Raw genomic sequence first — 15,941 nt, 5'->3', positions numbered from 1 at the left:
TGTTTTCTGTCAGATTACGACTATGTTAGACATTCAGTTAGTTTATGATTGGAACCACGTCTATATTGCAAATGAATATAACATTGTTTCCTCAAGTCATTATATTATGCAAAATATTGCATGATCTTTATGGTGCTAAGAACAAAAAAGTAATTCTCAGGATTTTTTCTGTGAATATATTTTAGAATTTGATGACCAATATTCAAACAGTCCTTGAGAATGCTGACACACCAGAAATGTTGGTAGCAGTGGTTGATGTGATTATTCACGTGACAAAACACTATCTACATGTTTTTTCATCACACTTTAGGGTAAGCTAATGCAGTTTAACATTACACTCTTTGTACTTACTTGGAATGTAATGATTAGAATTCAACACTGTAAGTTTTCTTAACTTTTATTACAGCATTTGTGTATGTTAATTAAGATAGTGAATTAACATTTGGTCACTTTGGTAAGTTTTGAAGGAATGCATAACTATTATTTATAAATGTTTTAAATTTATACTTTATATGTGATGTTAAAATTAGAGAGTAGTTTCGTAGCTTAGCGTGGTTCATTAGCATTTTGTCATTTTTACTCAAATTGTCTTTCTCTACTCTTTTTAGGATACCGTGGACATCTTAGTTGGCTGGCATATTGACTCTACACAAAAAGAAAATGTCACACAGTATACATCTGAAGCACTTATCAGTTTCCAGCCATTTTGGATAAATGACAAGGATTTCTCTTTCACTTTACTTGGACAGTTCATAGAGGACATAGAGGCATATTCTGATGTAAGGAAGTGCATTTAAGGATAAATTAGGAGCTAAGTAGGAAATGGTGATAATGATCTGCTGGTAGCCTGGTCTATAGTGTTACTTAGGTTAAATGGCATATATCCCTGGAAACATTGCTATCTACTTTCCTTCAGCTTACTGTTTGATTCCGAGTTTAATTTTGTTCTACTGTTCTCAAAGCATGTAATTTTAAAATGAAACATCAGTAACTGTAGGTGATATGTCATTATTTTGAGTAACTGATTATGCAAAGAAACTTAACGTATATAGTAACCCTGTATATGCACTGTTTATTGTGAACCTGATAATGTAGTGTTAACATCTGTTATCTCTCCAGGATCTCCATCTTATTGTCACCAAGCAAGTGAGTAAGGATGATGACCTGCCCACTGAGGAGGAGTGTCTGGCCAAAATTGCTGCACTTTTGAGGTCAGCCAGTTTTAACTCTCCAATGTGATAATGTAATGTCGTTGGTGCACTGTGTTTATTTGGCACTGGCTTCCAGACATACATGGTCCAAACTAAGTATTTAATGTTTGTTAGTCTATGTTTACATGTGATTTATCATCGCTGTTGTGTTCTCATACAAACCTTGGCAGTCCAGAGGACCTGCGATATGAAAAATCTTGCAGGTCCTCTGTCATTTCGAGCAGTCATTATCAGTAGGACAGGCAGTTTACCAAGTCTGTTTTTGTTTTTTTAATATCATGTTATCCCCATCAGATTCTAATTCTTTGTGGTTTGTGTCAGTTACTTGAATAAGTCTGTTTTTGGTTAATTTATGATATAATGAAAATGTGTATTTCAATTAATAGGAAATATTTATCTTGATAACATTTGTTCGATATATTTGTTTTTTCAGGGTGTTTACAACAGTCTTAAAGTGTCTTGGAACTTCCCTGACTCCTGCAGTTGCTGCTGTTTTGACGTTTGAGTATCTGACAGAGGTAAATACATAATTTGATACATAACCATCATATTTAAGGTATTATATGCACACATAACTAGTCATTGTTTACAAATTAAGGCAAATAGTTGATTAAAAAGTTAGGAGCAGATTGAATGTACTTTTACAGAGAATGTTTACATGTGCTTACTGTTTAATTCTTAAGATGAAACTGTATAGAAGTTTGGCTTTTAGAAGTTAAATTTAATTTAAATTTAGTTAAATTTATTCTTAATGATTGTAATTACAGATTGTCACAAGGATAACAAAGAGCATTGAAACAACTTTGGAAGGTGGATTCAATGAGCCCATTGTACAAGCTGGTAAGAATTCAAGAAGATTTTAGAAGAAAATACTGTATTGATTTCCAGTGTCTAGCCATCAATGTAATTTTATTCACAAACTGATTATGGTTTGAATATTTCATCAATACCTTATTAAACTGTAGACATGAAGACATTTTGAGATCCTGAGGTTTTCATTTTTCATCGTTCTTCATAAGTCCACATTTTTAACTGATAAGTCTAGTTCATTAATTATCACCAGTGTTCACTATTTTGTTTCTGTTGCAGCTAATTGGTGTTTAGAGCTTTTGGTGGGACATCTCAGTAGCAATGCAGCCCAGTGTAGTGACACCCTGCTGCCCTTCATTGAAGTTCAGCTTCAAAAACAAGAAGTCTGTAGTGATCGATATTGGATATCTTTGCTTGCCTTGATACAGAAAGTAAGTGTGTTCTTGGTTGTCATCAGAAGAGCAAATAAAGTGCATAATTTTAAAAATGATCACATTGCTAGTGTCAGTATGACGTCACTTTGCATATGCTGATCATTGGTATTCTTTTTAAGGTTGTAGAGCAGATTTCTGGAAAAGTGCCCCTGTCTTTCATTGGCAAGTTCCTCAAGTCTGATTCAACTCTAGGAAGGCTCAAGTTCTCCACCTGTGATCAGGTATAAAACAGAATTTTCATCAATTGTTTTTTATCTGTGAACTGTTTGAGCACTTGAAATTGACAATTTATTGTCTTTAGAGTTAGATTGTCTGACCCGGTGTTGTAAGTATAGAGTTTTTTGGTCTACTTTCAGAAGCTGGAATCAGAAATTCAAACTGCTATATAAGTCAAGTTTAAAATAATTTTTTAATTTAAATTTTTTTGCTTTCCATCAATGATAGTTAATTGTATAAATGAGCTCATATATTTCAGTTTGTCTCTTTCTATTTTGTCCTAGGTGTTGATGCAGTTGATGTCATTATATCACACAGTGCTGTCACTGAAGAGTGTACCATTATTGGAGGAGGCATACAGGTAATTTAGGCACAAGAGAATAAGCTTTGGGGAAAAAGAAATGCCTATGAAAGCTTTTTGAAATATTTACTTGTGTAGCTGATATTTGAAAAACTGACATGTGCACCCTTACAAAACAATCAAATACTAATATGAATACAGAATTGTATGGTTCAAAAAGGGTAGCAAAACCACAAATGATAATCCTGACTTGAACACAATACTACAGTTTTATTGCTTCAGAATAAACTTAGCTTTTTATACAATGTATACATATTCAGTGAATATCCCCAGCTTGCATCAAAAATGATATGACAGTATGGAAACATATGAAATTTTAAAAGTGAACATATATCTATCATTCTTTCATTCTCTTCTAGATACTTGCTTGGGGACCTGGAAGTTGCCCTGAATTGTTTGATGGAAAAATCTGGTTTTGAATTGGAACCTCTTGTAATGCCAAACCCGAACAGTGAAACTGTGTACAATAACAAACAGGCGGAAGCAGTTGTCATCTTCAATCTTTGTGCTTTGTCAGAAGTTGGGAACAATAAGAGTAATTTAGTAGCTGTAAGTTTGAGTATGTTTATATTAAAAAATAATGAATATTTAAAAAATAATGAATTTCACCAATAATTGTATTGTTTATTTACTTCCACAATTGAATGACATCCATACTGCACTCCTAGCTATGGCATTTTCAAATACAAAACTGGAAAAAAATCTTCAACATATTTTTAGCTAAATGTAATTTTGTTTAATGGGTCATTGTTCTACTTTGTACAGTGCATGTTGACAGAATTGAATGTCTTTTAATTTTATTTCCAGATGTGGGCCTTGATTCCAAGTCTGTTTGATTTATTTACCAAGAACCTGAGAGTTGCTTCCTCAGTTTTAGGAATTCGCTACTCTGCGGTGCAGTATGCTATGGTCTATACGCTGTATTCACACTGTTCAAGGTGAGCTATTGGGAGGTTTGGCATGGTCCGATAACCCCCCTTTCTTTTCCTTTGATACAATATTGAGTAATGGTTTAAAAAAGTCTTGACAAATGAAAAGAATCACTTTGAGTTGTAATTTTAGATATTCACACTAAAAAAATTAATTCCATTGGGTAATTTGTAAAAAATCCTTACCAATTGTATCAAAAGTCTGAATGTGTTTTGTGCAAGAATTGTGGACATATGTATCTGAAATGTGAGATTTAAATGGAATTGAGTTATATTCTCTATCTCTCCCACATTTTAGACATGGTCACTTCATCTCCACCAGTCAGTTGATTACCCAGAATGCAAGTTCCATCATGGCCAGTCTTAGTCAGACCAGCATTGGTCACTTGGCTAGCATACTGAGTTATCTGGCTGAGTTGTTGGAAAGTGACAAAACTCAAACCGATACACTGTAAGTGTTATCTTTTTTTTCTTTTTTACAACTTGTGTGAATACACTTATTTATGCTGAATAGGTTTCCGAGTTTTTCTCTCAAATTTGTTAATATTTCATATCACTAAATTTCTTAAATTTGTCACAGTAGACTGGATTGCATTGTTAAAATATGTAAGTGACCCAAGTTAAAGTAGCAATTTTTTTTTACTGAATTTGTTAATTATTTTCATTCATATCTGTTTAGGCACATCTGCTTGAAATGGAGTGCAGAAATCATAGAAGGAACCCAGTCCACTCAGCTCATCTATGAAAGTGAAGAATTCCTCAAACTTTTGCAAGCACTGATCATTCTGGGTAATTTACTCCTAAAAGCTGTAACTTATGTTAGTTTGTTATTATTTTAACCTTGTGTTATAAATGCTACTTCCAAATGTGTTAAATGTGACATTTGGTTTTATCAGCTATAAATTAATTGTAGCGTCAATGGTTTTGCGCTTCTACATTGTATTTTGATATTGTATGATAACCTTTGTTGTAAAATTATTTGAAATGAGTGAAAGGTTTCAGTCATATTGAACATTTTCCAGGCTACCACAAAGAAAAACAGATTACCACAGCAGCATGCCATTGTCTTCAGAGTGTCCTGAAACTGACCACTTCTTTCCCAGATGACTTTATTGACAGGTAAGTAGTAAGCCTCTACTTACTCTTCTTTTCCATGGCTGTATTATGGTTAGAATTCACAATGGGAATTTTATGTATCTTTTTATACATATATATTAAAACTAAGGTTAGCACGTAGAACAAAAGACTTAGCCATCCTTTATTTGACATACAAGCACTTCATGTACCAGTGCGTTCCAAAGTCTTTTGTATTTCTGTTACTCGCTCGCCAATAAGGGCCTTGTTTATCAGGTCCTAGGGCATACATGGATGATCACACACGGATCAGACAACAATGAAAAAAAAGGTTAATTTTCATACTTTCAATACTATGAAACAGTATTTACTCAGAAAATAGAACTTTGCATTCTTATATTTGAATGACGAGTAAATTTCAAAACAAAATGTGAAATTGAAAGTTTAAAAAGTCAACACTTCCAGAGTATATTTCCTTCCTTCTTTGACAGTGACAATTCTTTTAACCCGAGAAGGCACATGAAGTGTCAGGGTATCAATATTATCAATACATGATGGGGGAGAGGAAGTAGTGTTTTTCACTGATGACACTTTTCCGACTTCAGGGTCATTTGGGTCATTCTTGTGAGTCATGTACCCTGGACCCCCAGCCAATTTTCCTACTCTTTCAGTGAGGACTGGTCTCATCCCTGGGAACTTCTCAATATCTAAACTGCCTGTGGTGGTGGTTTTGCTGCTGCTGCTGCTGGTGTTAGCACTCCTGCTGCTGCACAAAGCACTGGGGCTGACTTTGGTAGAGGGGGTTGTAAAACTTCACCTACTTCCTGTTCCAGTTCAAGGGAGGGTCTCTTGTATAGCTGCACAAAGCGACTGGGGCTGACTTTGGTAAAGGGGGTTGGAAAAGTTCACCTACTCCCTGTTCCAGTTCAAGGGAGGGTCTCTTGTATAACTGGACTGCACTGGAAGTGTGACTGCTCCTTTCTTGATCATTTGTTCATCAAATCCTGTTTTATATAACTCAGTACGGCAAGTAAGTTTGCTGCTCTGTCCTGTAATAATTCTCCCTCGTGCATCAATGCCAGCCTCCTTAAACATCTTGGGTATATATATCCTGATAAAGTATTCAGGCCCACTGGCTGTGAACTGAAGGCTATGATCCAATTTTTTCTTGAAATAGGACATCTTTAAAATCTCTGGATTGGTGGTACTTGAGAAGGGTACGTAGGCCTCAAATAATGAAACCTTGCAGCGTTTGTTCTCAGGAATGTCTGCATAGTTCTGCACTTGCCTGGAGACTGACTTGCTTCTTGGAGAACTTGTAATATTTTTTGCTTAACGCCCGTTGCATTGCAGAGTGATACATCTGCAACCATCTTCTCACCAATTGAATACTGTTCTGCCAACAGACCTTCATGTTTGTCTCTAGCACGAAATCCAAAAATCTTGTCATTATGAGAGTGGGTAGCTTATGATAATCCTGAGCTGGTACTTGTATTGAATATGTCGCTGTCCCATATCTGCTATTTGTAATTTTTTTGTCACGGTCTGCGTGGAGGAGAGTGGTGCCAAGGCAGTTCTTGAATAAAGATTTTCATCTTGTGTCCAGTGTCTCCCAAAAACCCTTAAAGTGAGGGTCATCTTATCACCTATCACACACACACACACATGCACGCACTCACACAGGCACACATTAGAATAATTTAATGGAAAATATTGTAAATCAGATTACAATCTCTTCTATCTAGGTGCATTGACCTCTGCCTAGTCCACATGAGTGATGGTGATGCAGCAATAAGAAAGGAATACTTTGGGCTGTTTAGGTTGTTGCCAGTTAATACAACAATAAGGTAAGGAATGGAACCTAGATATTGTACATTTTGTGCAGACTTTTTTTGTAAAGGCTGTAAAGATACTTATATTCTTTGAAGAAGCAGCACTTATTTTTAGCAGGAAGTTTGATTTGACTAATTAACATATTTGACCAATTTCAAGAAATTCATTGCACTGTGATAAATGATGATGATGATAATGATAATGATAAGAATCATATAAATGATAATGATTATTATCATTATTGTTTCATTTTCATTAGTTTTAATTTAGCTTTGATGAAGATGTCTTTAATATATCTCATGTTGTGCAGTTCATTGGAATCTTTGATTTAATTCAGCTATGAAGGAGAACCCAGGAAACCATCTTGTAGTCAGGACCTGCAAAATAACTGGCTGGGAAGGAGGGCCCATCTCATGAGACCTCCACAGGGAACATTTCAAGCCCACAACTTCAAAAATGTCATGGGCTTCTTGCTGTATAAACACATGCCAAAGTAAGATATACCAAATGCATGTTTTGTAATGTACAGTATTGTAGAACTACACTTACAATGTCATGTAAGATGATATTTGGTAGGTGAAGAGTGGGATTTTAAAGGTCATGGGATAAATTAGACTTTCCACAATTCAGTTGCTTGGTCTTTGAAAGTTAGCATGTTGTATGAATTTATAAAGATTATTAATTAGGTTTGTCACTACTATAATTGTTTTATTTGTTCAGTTCAGCTTGTTGCATGATTGGTACTGTATATGAGAATAAGCAGATCACTGCTATTGTTTGATTTGTGAAATTAAGCGGACGATTTTACATACAAAAATACTAGAACATCTTCACTAATATGTGCCACAAAATGCGAATGGAAAATTGTGAACATTTCAGTGATTACATGACAAGGAGTTGGTTGGAGAGGGTTTTCTACAGCTCACAAAGAAGACCTAGACAGGGATCCAGTAGTCAAGAATGGGTGGAGATGTCTTCTATGGTAAGTGCAAATTATCATCATGTTACATAGTGTGGCTATGTATGAACTGACCAGGATTATTTATATTAGCTGACTGGGATAGTGAATGCAAACTGCTGGAAAAATTGTAAAGCACTTTTCATTTAATTGCTGTGAAGTAAAATTCTTATTGTTATTTATTATGATGTGAAATAACGGACAACATTTCATAAATTTGGAACAAGTAAACTTGCAGGTGTCAGTTTATTATTATTTTTGCCCTGTGTTGTGTGGAGTAAATATACTACTATCATTTCACAATTATATATCACTTTTAAGAGCAGAGACAGAATTCAATTTCTGATATATATTTTATATATTTACTGTGTGTGTGTGTGTGTGTGTGTGTGTGTGTGTGTGTGTGTGTGTGCGCGTGCGTGCGTGCGTGGGTGCGTGCGTGGGTGCGTGCGTGCGTGCATGCGTGCGTGCGTGTATTAGCTAAATAAATGATTTTTATTAGATGTTTACATATTAAGTAACTATTGTCTTGTGTATTTCTGGTAGGCTGACAACAATGATGCCGTGCTGTGGTTCTGGTCTATGTGGGAGGCTGCCCAGTACTTTATAGTCTCCAGGCTCAGAACACCTCTAGGGAAACCTAATGAGACCTTCATGGCAGTGGAGGAGGCCCTCAAGATGTATATAAATGAACTGAAACAGAAGGATGATAATGAACATCACCTTGCCAACGGGAACCAATGTATGGGTCATAAACATATGTCTGTGTGAAGGATCTGTTGAATAGACAATCATTTATAATAACATCAAATCTGTGTCAAAATTACACCAAATTGATAGGATAACTCTTCTTGAGGTATGGCAAATTCATATGATATTTTTTGTATTGTCTCTTCATTGTTTATTATTATATTATTATTATTATATTTAATTTGAACAATATCCAACTCTTCTGTTGTAGGTGAGAATGATACTTGCTATATTGACCACTTGAGAGCCAGCCTTCTGCTTCAATTCATGGAAAACCTGGAGAAACTGCTTTATAGTGCTTATGAGGGATGTGCTATTGCCATAGCAACACCTCCTAAGGTGCACTTTAAATATTTTTATATGTATCCCTTTTCTGCATTTCCTGTATGCTGTATTAAAAGTAATGGATGAAATAGGATAGTTTCAGATTGTTTGTGAGAGAAAATGTGTTGGTGAACTTAAGTTTAAGATTGTAGTTTAAAGAAACAACCAATACACATCAGTAAATTATTAAAATAATGCAAAATTTTGCACAATGGTATTTCCAGGCTGCCAGAACATTCTTCAGAACAAATAAGAATACCTGTATAGAATGGCTCCACAGGAACAGACTGAATGTGATGCAGTTGGCACTACACGCTGGGAAACCTGCCATGGCAGTTAGGCAAGGCTTTGAGTTGTTGTACGAGATGAGAGCAGCAAATAGAATAAGGGTAAGCTTTACAATTATTAAACTTACTTATGTTTTATCTGTGTATTTGATATCAAAATTAATTTTCAATTTTTTTGTCTTTTTAACTTCCTGTATTTTTCAATTAATTAACATGGATATTTCTGCATACTTATTGGCATTTAATGATTGCTGTGTAGTATTTTATCTTTGGTTTTAAATGAAGTGATAGTGTTCCTGTACACTATTTTTATGATACATTTATTAACTTTTTAGTAAGATGTTTTTTATGTGTGCAAATATGCTTAATATCTGTAGTGAAAAGGTTTTTCTGTCTGATATTTCAGACTGCCGACTTGGAAGAGATTCTGATGTATTTGGTGAGGGCTCTAGGTGACCTTCAGAGTCCCGAGGCTGTGCAGGGACTGTATACATGGTGCAAAGAACAGATCAACAAGAAAATGTCTTGGCTGAAAGCCATTGTGGAGAAGGTTGCTGGAAGGTGAGATCTTTTTTGTGCATCTTTTTTCTTAAAACAAAATTTTATCTTTAAGTTGTTCTAATTGTTATTTTTCATTGTTTTTCTTTTTCTTTTTTTCATAATACAAATACATTTATAACTATGTTTAACTTTTGTCTATGTTTATTAGCTTATAAATTCCAAAATACATTTGTATACCTTTAAATGTTATTTACATCTGTCTGCATAACATGAATATTTATCCTTATCAGACTATGTTAATTCTGTCTAATGAAAAAAGTGCTTTGTATTGAAATATTATTCAGAATCAATATGTTTTATAATCACAAACTTATTTTAAAAGTGATTCACAATCATGATTCTGTATATTAATAGTTGTACAATTAAGATGGCATTTAGGACTGGCTATTATCCTTTCTCTTGCTCTAGATATGAAATGGCCGCCAGCAACTTGACAACTGTATTGAAGAACTACTTGGCCCAAGAAAGCCAGAGTGAAGAGAGATCTGGAAACAGTTCCTCTGGGGATTCCCCTCCCAACAGCCCTAAATCAGCAGTGAATGTGGAGGTTCTGGTGCGGAAGTCCATCCTGCCCAAACCCACAGAGACCTCCCCAGACCTGGCGGGCTTCATTGCTGAACAGGTCAGATTAGGAAAATTAATATTATCATGGAAATATTAGCAATTTGTTTAATGCTGTGATTTTAAATATGATGAAATTTTATCATGGAGGTTTGCAATTTCTTTAATACTGTGCTTTTAATTACGATGAGATTACAATGCTAAGGTATTTGGATGGAAATGGACATTTTTGTGGTTGTTGACCTTTGGTTAGATAGAATCAAATGGGAATCATTGCTGAATTTCATTGGACAAATGGAGGTTTATAGTATTGGCATCATTTGTAATCTTAAACAGGTGACAGAGTGTTACATGAACCTGAACGACTGGGAAGAAGTTCTGAAGTGGCAGCAGTCTGTGCAGGAATTGAGGACAGAAAACGGAGGAACATCTGGACAGAAACTGCTTTCAGATGCCTTGGACCTGAATTATGTCAAGTAAGTGAGGGAAATGTGTTTTAGTACTTTGAGTGTTGAACGTAAGTTTTTTAATGGATACTTAACATTTGTATTTATTGGATGTTAGACAATAATATTTATATTTTAATGTTACATTGTTTAGACTTTAAGTGAAAAGAAAAGAATTTTAGAAATCTTTCTGAATTGCAGCACAGTACAGTACAAGATCATTGGTTAAGCTTAAAATATTTATTGTTGATATAAATACATATATTTCAGAGCCCTGGCCAGCTTTGACGAGTTTGACTTTACTAGTGTTAAGCAACATCTGGACCTAGTTCCTGGAGCATCAGTTGAGGATGATGATGCCGAATTCTTGGATCTAGATCTGAGATGGGACCAGACAGCAATTTTGGAGGCCATTCAGCTTCAGTTTCTGAAGGCCACGACCCTGGTCAAAACAGGCAGTAGTGAACAGCTGTGAGGACCATTATTATATTTTTTTATTATTTAATAGGGCTGTTATGTACTTGGTTTTGAAAAAAAGTCACAAAGAGATTTTTCAAGATCTTCCCTGGCATGAGATTACAAAGTAGTTTTTTATCCCTAATAAAGAGATATTAAGCATATGCAGAAAATGACAAAATCTTCCCCCAAAAGTGATACAACATTTACCATAATGATATGTCTCATGAATGAAAAGATCTTTATAAAAATGTGACTGAACTGGACATTCCAGAACTGACTTGATGAAGCTGTTGGAGCAGTGTGGAACTTTGAGTGAAGATGTGTTGAGGATCAACTGTATGGAATGGCCTGCCAGGTTGTCCCCAGAGGCTTTATTGATGTCACATAGTTCTGAAAGGTTCAAGCAGTGGGTGAATGGAGAGAACAAGAAGGTTGGTGTTTATTGTATATCTTTTCTTTTATCCCTGTTGCTTTTATCAAACTTTAAAAGGTTTGTGCTTTATTTGTTTTTGAACTCATTTTGGTCTTATTGTATATCCTTTATATTGTATAAATGTTTTGATTTGTGATTTAATCCTTATCCAGTTTATGTACAACTTCAACCTTTTGGTTGCTATGTATTAATAAATTTATTATTATGCTGAACATTTTGCTTTGAATAATAACTTAGAAATTAATAGGCATCCCAGATTATGTCAGTTTAATGGATCATAACTTTTCATTTTTTTTATGTGATTGTAATATGACTTGGTTTCTGTATTGTGCTGATTTTAGAATGATAACGATTCAGTGATTTTCCTAAATTAAAGAAACTTTTCTTAATGTTAATTTAATATGTATACTCCTGTCAATCAAGATCTGAATATTTTCTGTTGCATCTGTATTATAGTTTTCTACATTGCCCATGACCAAGGAAGTAAAGGTGAATGCAGATGAAGACAATGTTTCAGTGTACAATCAGCTGTGTAGAATTACTGCCCTGCAGCTTCAGTTCAATGTGTACAGTGATCCAGGTATAGTGATTTGTGTGTGGTAGATAAGTTTAGCAATGGCTAAAAGTGCCATTACAAGTAAAAGAACAGTAAATCATTTTCGTTTTCTTGAGACATAATATTTGGTTGTATTTTAAAGATTTTTTTCACACTTATGAACTTATGAATAGACAGCACATTTCCTTACAATAGAAGTATGCTGTGCAGTAAAAATGCTCTTTAGAGCAGCTTTGCTTTACTTAGCTGCCATGAGATAAGGCAGAAGCTTATAGATTTCAACTTTACCAGGAAATCTACATTAATTCCTGTTTATTGCAATTTATCATTTATTTCAATTTCAGAATTTTCATCCCAGCTGTCACAACTTCAACAACTTCAACTGTCACAACTTCAACTTGCCACTGCCAGGCTGGCCAGGAAACAGATGAACTTCAACCTGGCAGAAAAATTCCTCATTAAAGACATGCACTCTGTGTTGCCAGAGGACGATACGGCCAAGGGACATTCAGTCTTAGAGACACTGGCCAAAGTCCAGCAGCGCAATGGGGACATAGATGAACATCATTTGTTGTTACTGGAGAGAGAGACGTCCAAGTGGCTCCATGCTAACTCCCAGGTTCAGGAAGCCCTGGATGTGACCAGTAACAGTATACTAGCACACTGGGAAACTGAGGCTGGAGAGAATACTGTGGAGCTTGTTTCAAGGTGGTTATGTTATTATGAAGATAATGGTGAAGAAAAAATTTAAATTGATCGCTAGTGAAACAAACAAAGAAATTGATAAAGTACAGAGAAGTGCTTCCTAACTGTACTCAACTTATGATTATATATTATAAGGAATTTGTGCAGTGTTAATTTCTCTGCGTTGATTTCCAATAGATCAAAACCCATGGTGTGTGGTTTGTCTCATGTTAAATTAAACACTTGACACAAATATAATTCTTGTCTCTGTCAGGTCATTATTGAGTTTTGGCAACTGGCTTCAGTCGGATCAAAAGACATTTGCCTCACTGATCTCCCAGCTGAAGATGAGTGGGCAGGGGGATGACATTGCTGTGTCAAGGCTGGCCTCCAATCTCAAGACCCTGATCGACATAGAGAGCAGTATAAATGATGATACAGATATTGGTATGTACTTGCATTTGGTCTTAATGTTTTATATTTAATTGATAAAGCGAGCTTAATAATACTTGTATTTGATTTGAGCAGAGTGGTTGATACTTAAACATATTTTACGGATTGCATTTCTTTATTTAAATTGGTGTAAAAATAGTTTCTTGCTTTTGCACATAAGAGCTGGTATAAAGTTTCAGAGTATTCTTGATACTGACATGTATTTTAGTTCAATATCTTTATTGTGAATCAGTTATTTGTGCATATTACTGGTGTGAAAAGAAATTGTGGATATCTGTAACGTTAAACTTTAGAATGAATCAACTTCAGTTGTTTTGCTGCAAATATCATGTCGCATTTTTTTTCATGTACCAGATGAAAGACTGTGGGAGCACCCAGTAATTCCAGAGACTGACATGGCCCTGGGGCGCCTGTTGCACCTGAGTACAGGGCAGTGCCCCTCCCTGGCCAAGAGCTGGTTTGCTTTTGCTGGCTGGTGCTACAGGTGGGGCAGAAAAGTTGTAGATACTGCTAGGTAAGTGATTTTTATCATTGGCACATCATTACACTATAGTCTATAATAATGTAGTAATTTGTGGTGCTTTGGTTTATGCCTTGCAGTTAGCATTATCTGATATTTACATATGCCAAGTGATAATTTGATTTATTGGTCAGGCTGTTTACATTTCAGTTTGTTGTTAGAATTAACAAATTCTCACATTATTTCAGCCATGGCACTGTTGAATTATTGCCTAGAGAAAAAGAACAGATTTTGTCCATTCTTCCAAAAGTAAGTAGCATATTTATTTTGCACCAGTCTTGTCTTGACAATAATGTCCAATAAAAAAAGGGATGGCTGCTCCTGACCATATTCTTTCAACATGTCCTTGGTTTTGAAAATAAAGAGTTCTAAGCCATCCCATAATTCTGGAAAAATGTTTTTTTTTAAATTTTTCAGGGAATTAACAAGGAGGACACAGACAACATACTGAGTACAATGAGTAAAGTCCACACTGGTATTAGTAGCGAAGAAGACATCAGTGATCAGGACCAGGTAACATATATATATTTTAAAAAATTAGATGTTTGTTAATTGTATGCTTTATTATAAGCAGTATACTCATGTTAGATTTTATAAGAAAAACTAGCATTATGGTTTTTGAAGCTGTTTTATTAATGTAAGAGAAAGTTAAGTCATTAATTTAAATTATATGTGAAATCAGAAATGAGTAAAACATATTCTGGTACTGAAATTTAATGGTATTTGTTTAGCTTTTTGCACAGCAAGAAATTTAAGAATCTGTAATTATATATGTGCCCCTTTAAGTTATTATTTGTTATCACACCCAGCTTGTTTTTTTTCGGTTATTCATGAAATCACATTTTCTTTTCAGTCTTTGTATGATGATGGCACTGAGACAACTAGAAGGCAGTTACTGAGTGGCTGCATGGCTCTCCAGATAGCCAGTGATGACTGCATAGAACAGCTGCTCAATGTGTGGAGAGGGATAGTACACAGAATCTACCACTACTATCAGTTATCTGCTAAGGCCTACTTCACATACATCAAGCTGAATTCTGGGGTAAGATCTTGTCAGTTTTTAGTATTATTGGCTCCTTTTGTTTTAGAAATACATGATTATTTAATGTCTGTATAAACTATGTTTGTAAAGGATTTTAATGCACTTTTTCTTACGCACATTTTTCATACCCTTAAACTTTTTGTAACACATTGCAATATATACATGGCATCATATGATTCTCTTAACCTTTGAGTTAAAAAATGTCATGCCATTTTTGAAACTAGAATCAAGGATTGTTTTTTTTTTTTTAATAAAAGTACTTCATAAGATGATTAATATGAAGAATGAATACCATTTGAAACAAAAGGTATTGTAGAAGTTGATATAGAAGTCTTTTCCAGTCATTTTCTTAGAATGGAAGACCTGGGCATTTATATCTGAAAATAATTTTGTTTGCCAGCAACTAATACAGCACACTCTTTTCCTTCTTTTTCTTTTGTTTTATATATTTTGTCATTTTTTAACTACAAGTCAGTATATTCTGATTTTTCTCTTTGCAGTACGATACAGACAGCAATGAAGATGGTAACATCACAGCCACCTTGAGACTACTGAGACTGCTGGTGAAACATGCCTGGGAATTGAGAGACATCCTGGAGGATGGACTGGCACAGACACCTAGCGCTCCTTGGAAAGGTGAGATTCTGGTAGTTAGGGTAGCCCTAGCAATTTGTTTCACTTAGACAAATCACTAATTTTTCCTCACTTTTTTGACCAAATGGTTTAAATTTGACTAAAGGGAGTCAAATTAACCCTATTTTGTTTGGCCAATATAAGTTACTTTTAGCTAAATTGGCTAAGTTACTGTTGGCAAAATTTGGGGAGTATAGTGTAGTGCAACCCATATAAGAAGAGTATAGTAATGTTACCCTAGACTGCTGGAGAGTAGAGAGAGGCACATAACATGGAGAGATTTAGGTTTGCCTCAAGGTTGTGAGTGATATTTGATACATTCATTGCTGTATGTTGGTATACCTGCTGAGAGTGATGGATGTGACGGATTGCTAAAATAAGTATAGTCAAATAATTTTAGGTAAGA

The 15,941-nt window shown here is 35.0% G+C and overlaps 1 protein-coding gene across 1 annotated transcript in view; it reads left to right on the top strand.

Annotated features, from left to right (window-relative positions):
* Nucleotides 1-15,941, top strand: part of LOC106178811 (serine/threonine-protein kinase SMG1) — a 49,948-nt gene that overhangs the window by 2,373 nt on the left and 31,634 nt on the right. The window contains exons 7-38 of the mRNA XM_087003699.1: nucleotides 186-311; nucleotides 609-779; nucleotides 1,120-1,211; nucleotides 1,645-1,729; nucleotides 1,979-2,051; nucleotides 2,301-2,452; nucleotides 2,575-2,676; nucleotides 2,956-3,032; nucleotides 3,392-3,581; nucleotides 3,840-3,970; nucleotides 4,260-4,412; nucleotides 4,641-4,750; nucleotides 4,984-5,080; nucleotides 6,781-6,882; nucleotides 7,206-7,361; nucleotides 7,748-7,850; nucleotides 8,373-8,568; nucleotides 8,788-8,915; nucleotides 9,125-9,289; nucleotides 9,594-9,748; nucleotides 10,157-10,370; nucleotides 10,646-10,785; nucleotides 11,026-11,226; nucleotides 11,486-11,645; nucleotides 12,104-12,227; nucleotides 12,548-12,911; nucleotides 13,162-13,334; nucleotides 13,695-13,854; nucleotides 14,049-14,109; nucleotides 14,278-14,373; nucleotides 14,714-14,902; nucleotides 15,403-15,538. Of these exons, the coding sequence (XP_086859825.1) occupies nucleotides 186-311; nucleotides 609-779; nucleotides 1,120-1,211; nucleotides 1,645-1,729; nucleotides 1,979-2,051; nucleotides 2,301-2,452; nucleotides 2,575-2,676; nucleotides 2,956-3,032; nucleotides 3,392-3,581; nucleotides 3,840-3,970; nucleotides 4,260-4,412; nucleotides 4,641-4,750; nucleotides 4,984-5,080; nucleotides 6,781-6,882; nucleotides 7,206-7,361; nucleotides 7,748-7,850; nucleotides 8,373-8,568; nucleotides 8,788-8,915; nucleotides 9,125-9,289; nucleotides 9,594-9,748; nucleotides 10,157-10,370; nucleotides 10,646-10,785; nucleotides 11,026-11,226; nucleotides 11,486-11,645; nucleotides 12,104-12,227; nucleotides 12,548-12,911; nucleotides 13,162-13,334; nucleotides 13,695-13,854; nucleotides 14,049-14,109; nucleotides 14,278-14,373; nucleotides 14,714-14,902; nucleotides 15,403-15,538 (4,582 nt within the window). The remainder of the gene's footprint in view (nucleotides 1-185; nucleotides 312-608; nucleotides 780-1,119; nucleotides 1,212-1,644; nucleotides 1,730-1,978; nucleotides 2,052-2,300; nucleotides 2,453-2,574; nucleotides 2,677-2,955; nucleotides 3,033-3,391; nucleotides 3,582-3,839; nucleotides 3,971-4,259; nucleotides 4,413-4,640; nucleotides 4,751-4,983; nucleotides 5,081-6,780; nucleotides 6,883-7,205; nucleotides 7,362-7,747; nucleotides 7,851-8,372; nucleotides 8,569-8,787; nucleotides 8,916-9,124; nucleotides 9,290-9,593; nucleotides 9,749-10,156; nucleotides 10,371-10,645; nucleotides 10,786-11,025; nucleotides 11,227-11,485; nucleotides 11,646-12,103; nucleotides 12,228-12,547; nucleotides 12,912-13,161; nucleotides 13,335-13,694; nucleotides 13,855-14,048; nucleotides 14,110-14,277; nucleotides 14,374-14,713; nucleotides 14,903-15,402; nucleotides 15,539-15,941) is intronic.

Source organism: Lingula anatina, chromosome 2 (assembly GCF_051362555.1).
Source record: "Lingula anatina isolate TDL-2025a chromosome 2, LinAna3.0, whole genome shotgun sequence".
Classification (NCBI taxonomy): Eukaryota; Metazoa; Brachiopoda; class Lingulata; order Lingulida; family Lingulidae; genus Lingula; species Lingula anatina.
The sequence above is the reverse complement of the archived record's forward strand: the minus strand, read 5'-3'. Positions and strand labels throughout refer to the sequence as shown.